Source organism: Microtus oregoni, unplaced genomic scaffold (assembly GCF_018167655.1).
Source record: "Microtus oregoni isolate MIOR12 unplaced genomic scaffold, Mior012 000021F_ref0000039, whole genome shotgun sequence".
NCBI lineage: Eukaryota > Metazoa > Chordata > Mammalia > Rodentia > Cricetidae > Microtus > Microtus oregoni.
In genome coordinates this window covers 18,695,637-18,710,330 of record NW_024543080.1, presented here as the reverse complement: position 1 = coordinate 18,710,330, position 14,694 = coordinate 18,695,637, and the positions used below count along the sequence as shown (strand labels likewise).

The 14,694-nt window shown below is 41.8% G+C and overlaps 1 protein-coding gene across 1 annotated transcript in view; it reads right to left on the bottom strand.

Moving 5' to 3' along the window:
• Positions 1-4,168: 4,168 nt before the first annotated feature.
• The window catches only part of LOC121460625 (amidophosphoribosyltransferase), a 38,748-nt gene continuing 28,222 nt past the window's right edge, over positions 4,169-14,694 (bottom strand). The window contains exons 9-11 of the mRNA XM_041671059.1: positions 10,215-10,436; positions 8,853-8,973; positions 4,169-6,340 (exon numbers count right to left, since the gene is read on the bottom strand). Coding sequence (XP_041526993.1) covers positions 6,144-6,340; positions 8,853-8,973; positions 10,215-10,436 — 540 coding nt within the window. The 3' untranslated portion in view covers positions 4,169-6,143. The remainder of the gene's footprint in view (positions 6,341-8,852; positions 8,974-10,214; positions 10,437-14,694) is intronic.

Genomic DNA, 14,694 nt, shown 5'->3' with positions numbered 1-14,694 from the left:
TGTTTAGTTAACTTTCCGTTGCTGTGATAAAACATCATAACCAAAGCAACTTGGGGAACCAATAGTTTATTTCATCACACTCCAACACTAACAGAAGTCAGCACAGGAACCCAAGGCCAAAATCTGGGGGTAGGACCTGAAGCCGTCTGTAAGGAATGCTGGTTGCTGGCTTGCCCCACCTCCACCATACACCCCATGACTCTCTTTTCTCGTTATTTATTTTTTTTTTCAAGACAGGTTTTTCTATGTAACTTTGGAGCCTGTCCAGGAACTCGCTCTGTAGACCAGGCTGGCCCTGAACTCAGAGATCCACCTGCCTCTGACTCCCTAGTGCTGGGGATTAAAGGTCTGTGCCTCCAATGCCTGGGCCGTTCTTTTCTTTCTTTGTATCTCAGTTATTTTATTATTTCATGTGAATGGGTGTTTTGCCTGTTTGTGAACCATATGCATGCCTGTGGCCTGAGGCTAGAAGAGGTTTGTGTTGTCAGATCAAGAACTGGTGTTAAGGCCTTAAGGCCGGCAGTGGTGGCACACGCCTTTGATCCCAGCACTTGGAAGGCAGAGGTAGGTAGATCTCTGAGTTTGAGGCCAGCCTGGTCTACTAGACAGCTAGTGCTGTTACACAGAGAAACCCTATCTCGAAAAAAAAAAAACCCAAAATAATAATAATAATAACTGGAGTTACAGACAATTGTGAGTCACCCTGTGGGTGTGGAGAATTAAACCTGGGTCCTCTGGAAGAGCAATCAGTGCTCTTAACCACTGGACATCTCTCCAACCCCCAGGCTATTTTCTTAAACAACCCAGGCACAGTGGTGCTATTGCCCACAGTGGGCTGGACCCTCCCAACATGAAGGAAACATCATCTCAACTGACCGTCCCTCTTTCCACGTGACTCTAGCTTGTGTCTGGCTGACAAAGTGGCCAGCACACCTGTCTTTGTGCTCTATAGATCTATAGAAATTACACCATCTTTTAACTGCTCAGTGAGAGACCCTCATGAGAGCCCTCACCCCTTATTTTCAAAGGGACAAGAATTTTCTAGCAAAATGTTTTTTTAAAGATTTATTTATTTATTATGTATACAGTATTCTTAGTAGTCTGCATGGATGCCTGCAACCATCTTATTACAGATGGTTGTGAGCCACCATGTGGTTGCTGGGAACTGAACTCAGGACCTTTGGAAGAGCAAGCAGTGCTCTTAACCACTGAGCCATCTCTCCAGCCCCCTAGCAAAATGTTTTAAATTAGAAACACAGATTAGCAGCACCTTCCTTTCCCCCTCCCACCCGAGAGAATCCAAGCAGTAGAATTTAGCCAGCCAGCCACCTGGTGATAACAAGTAAAACAAGGAGAAAGCTGATTTACCAGGATAGGAGGGGACAGAAGGGGACACCCGTGCCAAAAGTCACTTCAAAAAGCCTCTTTGTAGATTGCACCTTTTTTTTTTTTTTTTCGAGACAGGGTTTCTCTGTGGCTTTGGAGCCTGTCCTGGAACTAGCTCTGTAGATCAGGCTGGTCTCGAACTCACAGAGATCCGCCTGCCTCTGTCTCCCGAGTGCTGGGATTAAAGGCGTGCGCCACCATCACCTGGCTAGATTGCACCTTTTAAAACCTAACCCTAGCCGGGCGTGCACCACCATCACCAGGCCTTTTTATTTTCAATTTTTGAGAATTCACCCAGCATTATTTTTTGTGAGGGCCATCTGTCATAGGCTGAGTGTCCCTGTACTTTTTCTTGCCAGGTATGTCAAGATTGCAGAGCCCTGATTCTTTATCCAGGTTACTTTTTCAGAATTGTTGGGGGTGATGAATTTCATAGTGGAAGGATTATCCTCTTAAGGCAAAAAACATACTTATCATTAAAAAAAATAGGGAGGGAATCTCTCTCCTCTAACACAACCCACTGTGTGCATATAGCTCTCCAAGACCACCTCCCTCACCCCTGGGGGATTTTGTCCAAGTTTAAACGGGTGCAGAAATGACACTCTGCCTGACCTAACACTGCTCCCTTCCACTCAGGAACCTCTAGTCCACTGCTCTGAAACAGTCACACCAGCTATGAGAAAGCTGATAATCAGTCCCTTCCCTATAGTGAGGTGCAACCAATTCTTGCTGGGGTGGGGGTTGGTGGTGTTGTTTTTTGTTTTTTGTTATACACAGGGTTTCTCTGTGTATAACAGCCCTAGCTGTTCTGAACTAGCTCTTGTAGACCAGGCTGGCCTTGAACTCACGGAGATCTGCCTGCCTCTGCTTCCCAGGTGCTGGGATTAAAGGTGTACCCTACCACCACCACCTGGCTGATATGCAATTCATATAACCATAACAGACACATTGTTCTCGAGTTAAAGATTCGACAGCTCAAAAGTCATCTGCATTTTCCTGTTCATATATAGTCTGGTCATTTCACTGCTTCCCTTTTCCAGTTACCTGGGAAGTGAACAGCACTGCTTCCTTCAAAAATTCATTTTCCAAAACAATCTGGAAAATTGCTTTGCCTTTACAGAGAATGAGCAACGACAGCCAAGGTTTTGGTTTCAATTGAGTAAATTACATATATCACAAGCAAGACTAAAACAGCAGGCAGCAGATAAACTGAGACCATCAGATCAGAGGGATGGGAATCACCTTTTGGCAGGTAAGACATCAAAGAAGCTGGTCCTATAGAGGCATTTTTCCATTGTGGGATAAGCCCCGGGGCTTTGGTTTGGGGAGTGGCTCACCCTCTAATGTGTTCAGGGACACCTCTTTACTCACCTGCTCTCAAGGACACAGCATTTTCACCCTAAGCTGTTTAACTCCTTTCCCCGTGCACAAGGCTGGCGTCCAGCCTGACCCTCCACAAACAGTCCTGGAAGACATTTTGAAGACAAACACGCTTAGGGAGGCAGCAAGGTGGCTCAAGGACAAGGGCACTCACAAGCGAGCCCAAGGTCGAGTTTGGCCCACACAATGGAAATGATTCCCACAGTTGTCTTCTGGTCTTCAGTTGTGCGTGCACACACATGCAAATGAACTGGAGAGATGGGTCAGCAGTTAATAGAACTTGATCTTCCAGAGTACCCAAGTTCTGTTCCTAGCACACATTAGCACTCATGCCAGGCAGCTAAAAAATCACCACTGACTCCAGGTCCAGGTAGTCTTGATGCCTCTCTGGTCATCTATACTTACATGCTACAACACACACACACATACACATACACACACAGACATGTTGTGTTTGTCTGTTTCTGTCTCCCTAGACAACCAGGCAGTTGAAATCAGTGTGTACATTCTCACAGCCCCTTTACATGTGATTATGCACTAAATCTTGTTACTTCACAGCTTTGTTCTCAACCCCCCCTTCAGTTTTTCAAGAAAGGGTTTCTCAGTGTTAACAGCCCTGACCATCCTTGAACTCACTCCCTAGACCAGGCTGGCCTTGAACTCACTGAGACCTGCCTGCTGCTACCTGCTGAGTACTGGGATTAAAGGTGAGTACCACCACTACAGGCAGCTTGGTTTTTTTTTTTTAATATTTATTTATTTATTATGTATACAATATTCTGTCTGTGTGTATGCCTGCAGGCCAGAAGAGGGCACCAGACCCCATTATAGATGGTTGTGAGCCACCATGTGGTTGCTGGGAATTGAATTCAGGACCTTTGGAAGAGTAGGCAATATTCTTAACCTCTGAGCCATCTCTCCAGCCACAGCTTGTTTCTTTTTAACACGGCATAGGACCCCACTGTCTGAGGGGGGAGGGAGTCCCACTTTTGTTTACTTTGTATGCATTTTTGAAGATCTTTGAAAAATCTGAACACACAACTATGGCTGCCAGTGTTTCCAAAGACCTTTCTGCAAGGTGCTCATTCAGCATTCTATGCCCTCCTACTTGGCATAAGTTTGCACAGCTCGTAAGAGATGGGCTACCTATTAAAATGCCTGAATCAGAGAAATGAGATCTCACCAGTTGGTGCCAGGTATGATCCAGGCTGCCATCTTCATGGTTTTACCATAATGTAGCTTACTTATTACATATATTTGTTACCAAAAAGATCACAAAAAGGTTTTTAAAAAGGGCTTACATTAGTTGGTGACTTTAACTGTGTTCAAACACATTTTTCATTTTTTCCTGCATATTGTATTCTAGTAATATACATTTAAAGCAGATAAAAGAAGGCTTGAAACGGGTAGAAAAAATGTTAATTTAATTCATATTCAGAAACTTGTGAAATAAAAGGTTACAATGAAGAAATAATTAAGAAAGTTGTACAATTATCAAACGACCACAACATCATTTCCCTTTATAAAAGTATCCCAATAAAACAAAATAAAAACTATGGAAAACACAAAGTCAAATTAGAGATTTTGGTTTTAATACTTTCCCTGAGTTTCTTTTTAAAACATCAAATTTAAATAAGGCCATTTAAAAACTGACCTAAAGGCTTACCCTCCAGCCCACCATAAGTAATGCATTTAATATACAAGGCTCCGCCCACTGAAACGGCCCTAGGGCTATACAATGTCAACCTGCCTGCAGCTGTCACAGGAGCATTCCAGACACCAAAGCACATGACCTAAAAGTACTAACAGTTTATCTTGACTGCTATTCTGTAACACGTGAGACTATATACCAGAGGCAGACTAATAATTTCAGTTATTAATAAATACTATGTTTCTTTTTTTTAATATTTATTTATTATGTATGCAATATTCTGTTTGTGTGTATGCCTGCAGGCCAGAAGAGGGCACCAGACCCCATTACAGATGGTTGTGAGCCACCATGTGGTTGCTGAGAATTGAACTCAGGACCTCTGGTAGAGCAGGCAATGCTCTTAACCTCTGAGCCATCTCTCCAGCCCCTAAATACTATGTTTCTAAATGGGTTGGGAAGCTACAGCAATTTTGGCAACAATATAGAAATAAATGTTTTTGCACGTGAAAACTTACACAAACATGAGTTAGTAAGGAAATCACCACAATCCTCTAAATCTGCATCATAAAAAAATTGAAACTAAAATCTCACTAGACCTAACAAAACAAAGCAGAAAAGACCTGATTATGAGCTAACTGACACTTGGGTACAGGCAAATATTCCCCAACAGTAGCTGTCTGAGCCATTAAACAAAATCGGCCCCTAGTATGTTTCTATTTGTTCAATTTCAATCCAATGTCTGTATGTATAAAAGAATGCATAACTATCAAGCACTCAATCCAGACAGCCAAATCTAATCAAATTAAGGACAAAGGCTTACTTGGAATTCAAATTTTTGTTTTCTACTTCCAATGTACTAAGTTATTTGCTAGGCTTGTATCCTAAGGTACTAGATGTCATCGATCACATCTTTGAGTCCAAGCAAAAAGAAGGCCTCAGATACATTTTTCCATCATTCTGGTGCATCCCAAAGAGACGGCAGAGGTCTGCAAATCTGAACATTTCCCTCCATCCTAATGTAAGTGAAAACTTACTTAGCAAAAGCTAACGACCATGCGCTATTAAAACATAAGGGTAAAATGATACCTCTAAACACCTATGTATGGCGTGTATTCACGTTCCTACTGTGTATTAGATGCTTTAAATAAACGGGGGCTCCGAGGCACAGAAAGACACTTAATCCTCAGGCAGAAAACCCAGATTGTCCTTGAACCCAAGAATCCCCTGCCTCAGCTTCTCAAGTAGTTTTTATTTCTTTCCTTTTTGTTTTTGTTTTGAGTTGTCCATTGATCCCCAGAACCACAGATGTGTGTGCTGAGGAGGGGGCGGCCCCTCCTTCAGACTAGACTACAGATTAGATCTCTATGGGACACGAGGAATTCCAATTTTTCCTGAACATTATAAAGCCCCTTGTCCTGTGTATATTACACATCCCTAATCTAACCTCTTGCAAACCCTTCAAGCATGGGCCTGGGAAATACCATTCACCTCCTGCCTTCTCCTAGGTGAGAAGTCAATCCTTGTATAAAAAAAAATTCCTTACATGTTGTATTACATGTAACCATCATGATTCAATTATAGCAATTTAGTAACCTCAGGAATTCTCAGAGCTTATAAAGGTATACACACACAAGCAGGTGGTATCTCTTTTGTACCAACTGAGTAACAGATAGTATATAAACCACTTCCCGATCAAGTTCAGTCTCAAGACACTCCATCCAGGCAGCTACCATTCCAGTTCCACAGGGTACTGCCCGGTGAGGCAGGCTGTACAGTGTCCCGTCTTCTCAAAACATTCCAGACCATTGCCATTTTCTTGAATTGTAGTATCATGTCTTTTCACTTTCTGCTTCTCGAATTTGATGTCTTGTTGCACAGATGAAACCAGTCCTTCCACCGACAGATACTTAACACTGTTTGCTCCTGCAGGAGGAAAGGGAAATGTCACAAGCTTTTGCTCCAGGGAGGAAAACACGCTCCACCACAGTGCAGCTACAGAAAGCATCATTTATGTCAGCATGGAAAGTCTCCTTCAGCTTTCCTGAAAAGGAAGCTGCATGCGATGACTTCTAACCTGTAATCCCAGTTTCTTGGGAAGCAGAGACAAGATGATCTCTAGGTCAAGTTACCCAGGACAGTTCCAACCTTTAAAAGGAGAGGGAACGACTTGAGAATGAGGCCTGGGGATAAAATGCTTGTTTAGAAGCAGTAGTCCCTGGATTTAATTCTCTGTGTGTGTGGGGGTGGGGTGGGTCTGAGGTAGGGTTCTGATTGTGTGTGTGTAGTCATTTCTCTTCTGATCTTGCTTTGACTACATCTAATATAAAATATTATATAATTTCTAATATAAAAAAATGCCCTAGCACTTTTACTTTTTAGAATAGTGTTCAATGTCTACTTAACATATAATGATAATAACTTTTTAAATTCAGGGTTTCAAATTAATTTCTATGGCTCAGCAAATATACATGCATACGTACATGTACAGACAGTCCCATATACGTACATACATACAAAGAAAACATAGTAAGCTAAAATTGGTAAAGACCATGGTAAAGTTCACTGACCGCCCATCTACTTCTGCATAGATCTGGAATAGCTAATCTGTGTATAAGTAGAAACAATGGCGGCAAAGCGAGGATTCAGAACAATGGAATTCTGGAAAGGATGCAATAATGAGGGAGACCCTTACAGGAGTTTCTGATACAGGCAGTATGTCCACCTGAGCATGAATTTTAGATTTCCAATTCTGGATATTAACGATGTAGTCCACATATTTTTTTTGAGTATTTTTCAACAAATCACTAGCTGTCCTGGAACTTACTATGTAGACCAGACTGGCCTCGAACTTAGAGATCTGCTTACCTCTTCCTCCTGAGTGCTGGAATTAAAGATGTGCAATATCATGCCAGCCTGAATATGTAGTCCTTTAATTTTTGAAGATTTATTTATTTATTTATTTATTATGTATACAACATTCTGCCTGCATATATGCTCACACGCCAGATCTCATTACAGATGGTTGTGGGCCACCATGTGGTTGCTGGGAATTGAACTCAGAACCCCCTGGAAGAGCAGTCAGTGCTCTTAACCACTGAGCCGTCTCTGCAGCCCCACATGTTTTTTTCTGAGTATACTATTGCAAACTGGAAAAAGGTAAAAACCATGATATAAAGTCTATAAAAATATTTTTGAAGGAATATCACTACACACAACTTTGTATATGTATGTATAAAAGTAAACTGTTTTGCTGAGTTATCTGGAGTGATTTTTTTAAAATATTTATTTATTTATTTGTTATGTATACAATATTCTGTCTGTGTGTATGTCCGCAGGCCAGAAGAGGGCACCAGACCTCATTACAGATGGTTGTGAGCCACCATGTGTTTGCCGGGAATTGAACTCAGGACCTTTGGAAGAGCAGGCAATGCTCTTAACCACTGAGCCATCTCTCCAGCCCCTGGAGTGATTTTTTTTTTTAAAGAAATGTCTTTATCCATGGCCTTGAACTTAGAGAGCTCCAGCTGCTCCTGCTTCCAGTGTTGGAATTAAAGGCATAAGCCACCCCACAAAGCAGAATCTGAAATCCTTATGTTTAAATTATTTCTAAAAGACATAAGTTTTGTTGCTATTGTGAATGACTTTTCTCCCCACGTGCACTTGTGCATGCACATGTGTGGACGTGGTTATAGAGGCCCAAGGCTAATTGATATGGAATGTCTTTTCTCCCCACATGCACGTGTGCATGCATGTGTGTGGGCGTGGCTAATTGGTATGGGAAGTCTTTCAGCACGCTGTGGATGTTCAATTTCCATGGTTAATAAAGAAGATGACTGGCCAATAGTCAGGCAGAATATAGCCAGGCAGGAAATGCAAGCACATACAGAAGGGCAGAGTCAGGGAGACAGCATATACCTACCTAAGGACTATATGCCAAAAAACCACCAGTAAGCCTTCAGCCACATGGCGATACACAAATTAATAGAAACAGATATTTAGTTGTAAGAGCTAGTTAATAAGCCTGAGTTAATGCGCCAGTTTATAATTAATATTAAGCCTCAGAGTGGTTATTTTAAAAGAGGCTGCAGGAGGATTATGGCAGCAGACATGGGGGATGGACAGGACAGAAAGGCTCTACTTAGAGTTAGGGGTCACAGAGTCACTGATTCCATTAGTCTGGCTAATCAGCTTACTCTGGGTATACGGTCTCCACGTGCTCAACTCTGGAGTCACAAAGGCACCCATACCTACCCAGCAACTGCGAACTCAACTATGGTCCCCAAAACTGTGGTGCAGAACTATAATGCTGAGCCACATCCCAGCACTCAAATTTATTTTGTAAATCAGCTTCTTATTGCTGTTTTACACAAATGTGCACTTAAAATTTAAAACAAACAAACCAACAATTACAATCTACAGAAATTTTAATACCTACCGAGGTATTCTGCAAGATGATCAAATTCTGGTTTGTTGGCTATCAGCTCTTCTTTGGTGGGTATATTTATTCCCATGAAGCAAGGATATTTTATTGGTGGGGAAGCGACTCGAATGTGCACCTTAGAAAGAAATCATGTATTCACAGTAAATAAATTATGCATACTCTATACTTATAAAACTGTCTTATTGAACATTCAATTAACAACATTAGCAACAAGGTAAACCATAGAAATCATTTCACTGAATAGGAAATTTTTAGATTAGATATATTATTAAATATATTCATTTTCTATTATGTGTGAGTTTTTGCTTGCATGTCTGTCTGAGCACCATGTGAGTGTTTCACATCACACTCAGTGGCCAAAAGAGGGCATCAGTCCTCACTCTCTTCAGTGAAAGTACTCAGACTCCCAGCATGCCTTTCTCATTAAGCTAAATCACCAGGAAAGCAAGGAGTTTTTCAGCCTTGCACACAAACACTTCAAGGCCACTGAAATTTATTTACTGGCCAGTTTCAATACTGTGTTTTAGGAAGTAGACAGGGCAAAGGAAAGAGAACAGAGGATTGGTTGGTGGGAACAAACAAGCTTCTTGATTAAGGTGGGCATTAATTTTAAAAGGCTCAGATCATGATGATTCAAACAATTTTATTTTTTTTAAATATTTATTTATTTATTATGTATACAATATTCTGTCTGTGTGTATGCCTGCAGGCCAGAAGAGGATACCAGACCCCATTACAGATGGTTTGGTTGTGAGCCACCATGTGGTTGCTGGGAATTGAACTCAGGACCTTTAGAAGAGCAGGCAGTGCTCTTAACCTCTGCGCCATCTCTCCAGCCCCAACAATTTTAATAAATTTCAATTTGTAAAAACAACAATATATAAAATTCAATAAAGTTAAGTACATAAAAACAAGATCTCCTATAATGTGCATCCAAGCATTTAAAACAGCAAAATTAGACACATGCTTAGCAATCCTTTTTAAAGCTCTATTTTACAGAAGATAAAGTGATACTAAACTAATTTGGGTTAAATCCATTGTATTGGTTCTGTATCTTCGAATAGACAATACAGCAAATACGCTTATATTTTTATGTTGTTCTATTTTTGTTACATTTAAAAAACTTTGTTAAAAAAAGGGATGTTTCTTTTAGGTTTAGTTTTAATATAGTAAAGATTAAACTTCATATAATGTAAGAGTAGTTAATCCATGCTCTCCATATTGCTGCTCAGCTATCACAAAGCCATCTGATAAGCAGAGTTAAATCCCACCTACCTATTCACTGGACCGTTAACTTTGATGCCAACATTGTTTGGTTGATTTGGGGGCCACAAGGACTGTTTCAACAGTACTCACCTCCTTTGCCCCGGATTCTTTGAGCAGTCTTATAATGGGTGAGATGGTATTGCCTCTCACAATCGAATCATCTACAAGGACAACTCTCTTGCCTTTAAAGTTGTCAGTCAACACGCCAAACTTTTTTGCAACACCAAGTTGTCTTAACCTCATGTTTGGCTGGATGAAGGTTCTTCCTACATATCGGTTTTTACACAGCACCTCCACGTATGGCAGTCCACTCTGGCAGGGGAGAAATAAATGCACTGTTAGTAGCAACACTGGGCTGAGAAGACGCCTTTCAGGGACGGGAGACACTCCTCCATTCCTCACGGTACCCATCGCTCTAACACACACTCGGGACTTCATTTAGAGGCTAAGTAGGGATGCTCAACTACACCACTAAATTCTGCACATATTCATGGATGCCACCCTAGAGATGGTCTCACTGTGTTTGCTATGCTACCCAGACTGGCCTCCAACTCACAGCAGTGTTCCTGCCTCTACTGCTCCAGTACTGGGATTGCAGGCCTATGCAGTTTCTATCTTTTCAAACAATGCGTGAGGCCAGAGACTGTCAGTAAGTAAGATGCCAGACCTCTGCGTAATGCCATGAAAAAGAGTAAGAATTGGACAAAGGAGATTCCATCCCAAAAGAAAGAAAGTAGTGCTGTGGAAACCCACAAAAGCATCACAACAAAATGATGAGAAAAAGATGGACACACCACCAGTAAGAAGTTAGATAAACCTGAATATAGTGTACACTGGTGTGCGTGTGTGTACGTGTATGTGTGTGTGTATGTGTGTGTCTGTAAGACAGAGAGAGAGACAGAGACAGAGATGTGAAAAAAGAAAGGGGACGAGGAGAGACAAACAGGCCACAAGGCAAAAGAATACAGAGGTAAAGGAAGACACGGGACAGCACAGCACAAGGAGAACTGGTGTGGAGAAGCCAGAGACTGCAAAGTGACAGAGGACAGGCGGTGGGAAAGGGACGATGAAGAACTGGAGAAAATACAAGTGTATGAAAATGTCACAGTGAAACTCATTACTCTGTATGCTGCTCAAAATTAAAAATGAGATCCAATATTCTCATCTTTAGGTGAATAAAAACTGCTTCTTGTTTGTGCACATGTGCATCCACGGGCATGTGCACACCATAGCTGGTACAGAAATCAGATTACATGGGTCAGTTCTGTGCTTCCACCACTGGAGTCTTGATGGAGGAAGGTAATTAGCTAATAAAGGTACTGCCCTGGCCCATTTTATTGGTTAGAGGATAGATGGGAGGAGTAGGCAGAACAGGACGCTGGGAGGAAGAGGAAGTGAGCTGAGAGACTCCACAGCTCTGCTCTCCGGAGCAGACGCCTCAGCAGAGACGCCATGCCCTGTTCCCTGGCAGACACAAGCGATGAAGCTCCGACCCAGGATGGACTAGGCTAGAATCTTCCCGGTAAGACCGGTTCTCACAGATTATTAGAGATGGGTTGATCGGGATGTGAGAATTAGCCAGTAAGGGCTAGGGCTAAAGGGCCAAGCAGTGATTAAATGAATACAGTTTGTGTGTTGTTATTTCGGGGCATAAGCTAGCTGAGCAGGCAGCCGGGGTGCTGGGAACGCAGCCCTGCCGCCCTTATTACTACAGTTGGCGCCCAGACATGTGGACAACTAAACCCATTTAAAAAACCTGAGAAGGCTTAAAAATAAGGGAGAGAGAGTTTAACACAGATTTTTGCTGTTTGTTGGTGGCATGCTGTAGAGAGATTTCCTGATTTGGCAACAGTAGCAGAAAAAACGCTGTGTCATTTTAAAGCGCGACTTCCTGGGGCTGTGCCGCCATTGCGATCTCTGTCTGGCTCCTGTGGGGGACAGAGCTTTTGAATAGAGCATTTGGAGTAAAGTGCTACGATTTGTTTGATGGCAACTAGACTCGCTGTGTTCTCGGGCCTGCTCTGCTTGTTAGAGGCAAGCATGCGCTTTCATCTAAGAGAGGCTTCCTGACTCAGCTTTAGCTGCAAAGCCTGCAGCTCATTAAGAGGTCCTGCCACGAAACACTTAAACGGTGTTGACGAAAAGCTGAACACATGCTTTTTGGTTTTCAGCCGTAGCAGGAAAAAAGCTGTGCCGTTTAAAAATGCCGGCTTTCTGGGCTGTCCTGCCAGGACAAACTCTGACTCTTTTACACAGGCAGTTTGTGCGGTTTGCAAGCACAGGGTGCTGAAGCTCGCTTGCTGGCTACAGCCAGTACCTTAGCCATGAGGCTGGAAAGCTAAGGAATGGGCTGGATCCAGCCGGCAAAGCCACGCCTTTAATCCTACTGATATTGCTTGGTAAATTAAAGACTTGTGTGGTCAGAAAAAGAGAGATTACAGTAAAGAGAGATTCAAAGACAAAGAAAATTTCTAAATGGTTTGAAGTGTTTTAAAAATATATGCAGACTAAAATTTAAAGTTCTTAAAGTAACAAAAAAAAAAAGGAAGAGAGTTGTTGTGTGTGGTAGCACACGCCTTTAATCCCAGTGCCTAGAAGGCAGAGACAAACAGATCTCTGTGAGTTCAAGGTGTAGTAGTATACACCTTTAATCCCGAATGCCTGGGAGGCAGAGACAGGCAGATCTCTGAGAGTTCAAAGACAGCCTGGTCTACAGAGTTACTTCAGGTCAAAGATACAGAGAACCTGCCTCAAAAAGCAAAGAGTTAAAAGTAAAAATAAACAAAATAGAGGTTAAAACACAGCTGCACAAAGATGGAAAATACAAAGAGAATTTTGATACTGTATGCTATTATGCTCTCTTTGAATTGTTAGAATGCTGAGGAAGGACAAACAACTGCTAAAAGATATTTGTTTATAAATGCTGCTGAACTAATCCAACATAGATACTTTGAAAATGCCTTAAATTTGAAATTTGGATCTAAGGACATGATACTTTGGAAAGGAGTTTCTTATTTTGTTTTCACAGAGGATGAGACGCTGTTCATTTCTTCTACTCCGATTTGGTATGATGGACCACGCCCTCCTGAAGAGTTGCTGTGAACATCTTCAGAAAATTGCTTCGCTCAACTGCCAACTGAGATGAAACTAACACACAGGTTATAGCATGAAAGACCTAATTAACGACGCCCCCATTCAGCAGGAAGCAGTTTGGAAAGAAAAAACTGCGCCCATGTTCCCAAATATGGTTTATAAACGTTCTTTTACATTTAAAGGGGGATATGATATAGATATGAATAATTTGCATTAGTATAGATTTTGCTTTATTGATAGAGATTTAAGGTCAATTTTGTTATATGTATAAGTGTTTCTGATTTTGATTAAGGTATTGTGATTGTGTAGTTCATTTAAATATGTACTGTATAATTAAGAAATATAGGTTGTTAATGGATAATCATCGATAATAGTAAAGCTTGTAGTCATGTTAATTAGATTTTCTAGATATATAGAGATATATTTTAGATAGACATTCTTCATGTCTTTCAAAGATTACAGAATAGGACTTTTCATGACAATGAGACACTCTGCTCCTGACAGCACCAATCTACTTCAAGAGGAAGATGGGCATCGAAGAGGCTCGTTATGGAGTTTGATAGCCATTTGGGCAAGAAACTGCTCTTGCCTGGACTATTGCATAAACTGGACACAGAGAACCCGCAGAGAGAGGACTACTGAACTTGCCTAAGGTGAGATGATCTTTCGGGGTTCCTGATTCATGAAAGAGTCTGCGAGACATTCTGCAGGACACAACAGATAGTGGCTGAACTGACTTTGAATTTTCCTGCTTTACGGAAATGTCTGCTGGATACCATGGGTCTGAAGGCTGAAGATGGATGCCCCAACGGTACAGAGGAACTTTGGGTGACTGTCCAGGCAGCGAGATGTCTCTATCATTTCTAGAGTTTTAAAAGTTGCTTTTTTCCTGTTTGCTTATGTAGTATTGTATCTTTCTGGAGTCTTTGATGGAGTTAAAAAATAGTTGGTTATAGTTATAGTTTTCCTTAGTTATGATAAAGATTATTGTAACTTTTACTTGATAACTGTTTTGTTATATGTAATTTTGCTATGTGAAAGTTAAAGCTTTTTTTTTGGTTTAAACCGAAAAAGGGGAAATGATGGAGGAAGGTAATTAGCTAATAAAGGTACTGCCCTGGCCCATTTTATTGGTTAGAGGATAGATGGGAGGAGTAGGCAGAACAGGACGCTGGGAGGAAGAGGAAGTGAGCTGAGAGACTCCACAGCTCTGCTCTCCGGAGCAGACGCCTCAGCAGAGACGCCATGCCCTGTTCCCTGGCAGACACAAGCGATGAAGCTCCGACCCAGGATGGACTAGGCTAGAATCTTCCCGGTAAGACCGGTTCTCACAGATTATTAGAGATGGGTTGATCGGGATGTGAGAATTAGCCAGTAAGGGCTAGGGCTAAAGGGCCAAGCAGTGATTAAATGAATACAGTTTGTGTGTTGTTATTTCGGGGCATAAGCTAGCTGAGCAGGCAGCCGGGGTGCTGGG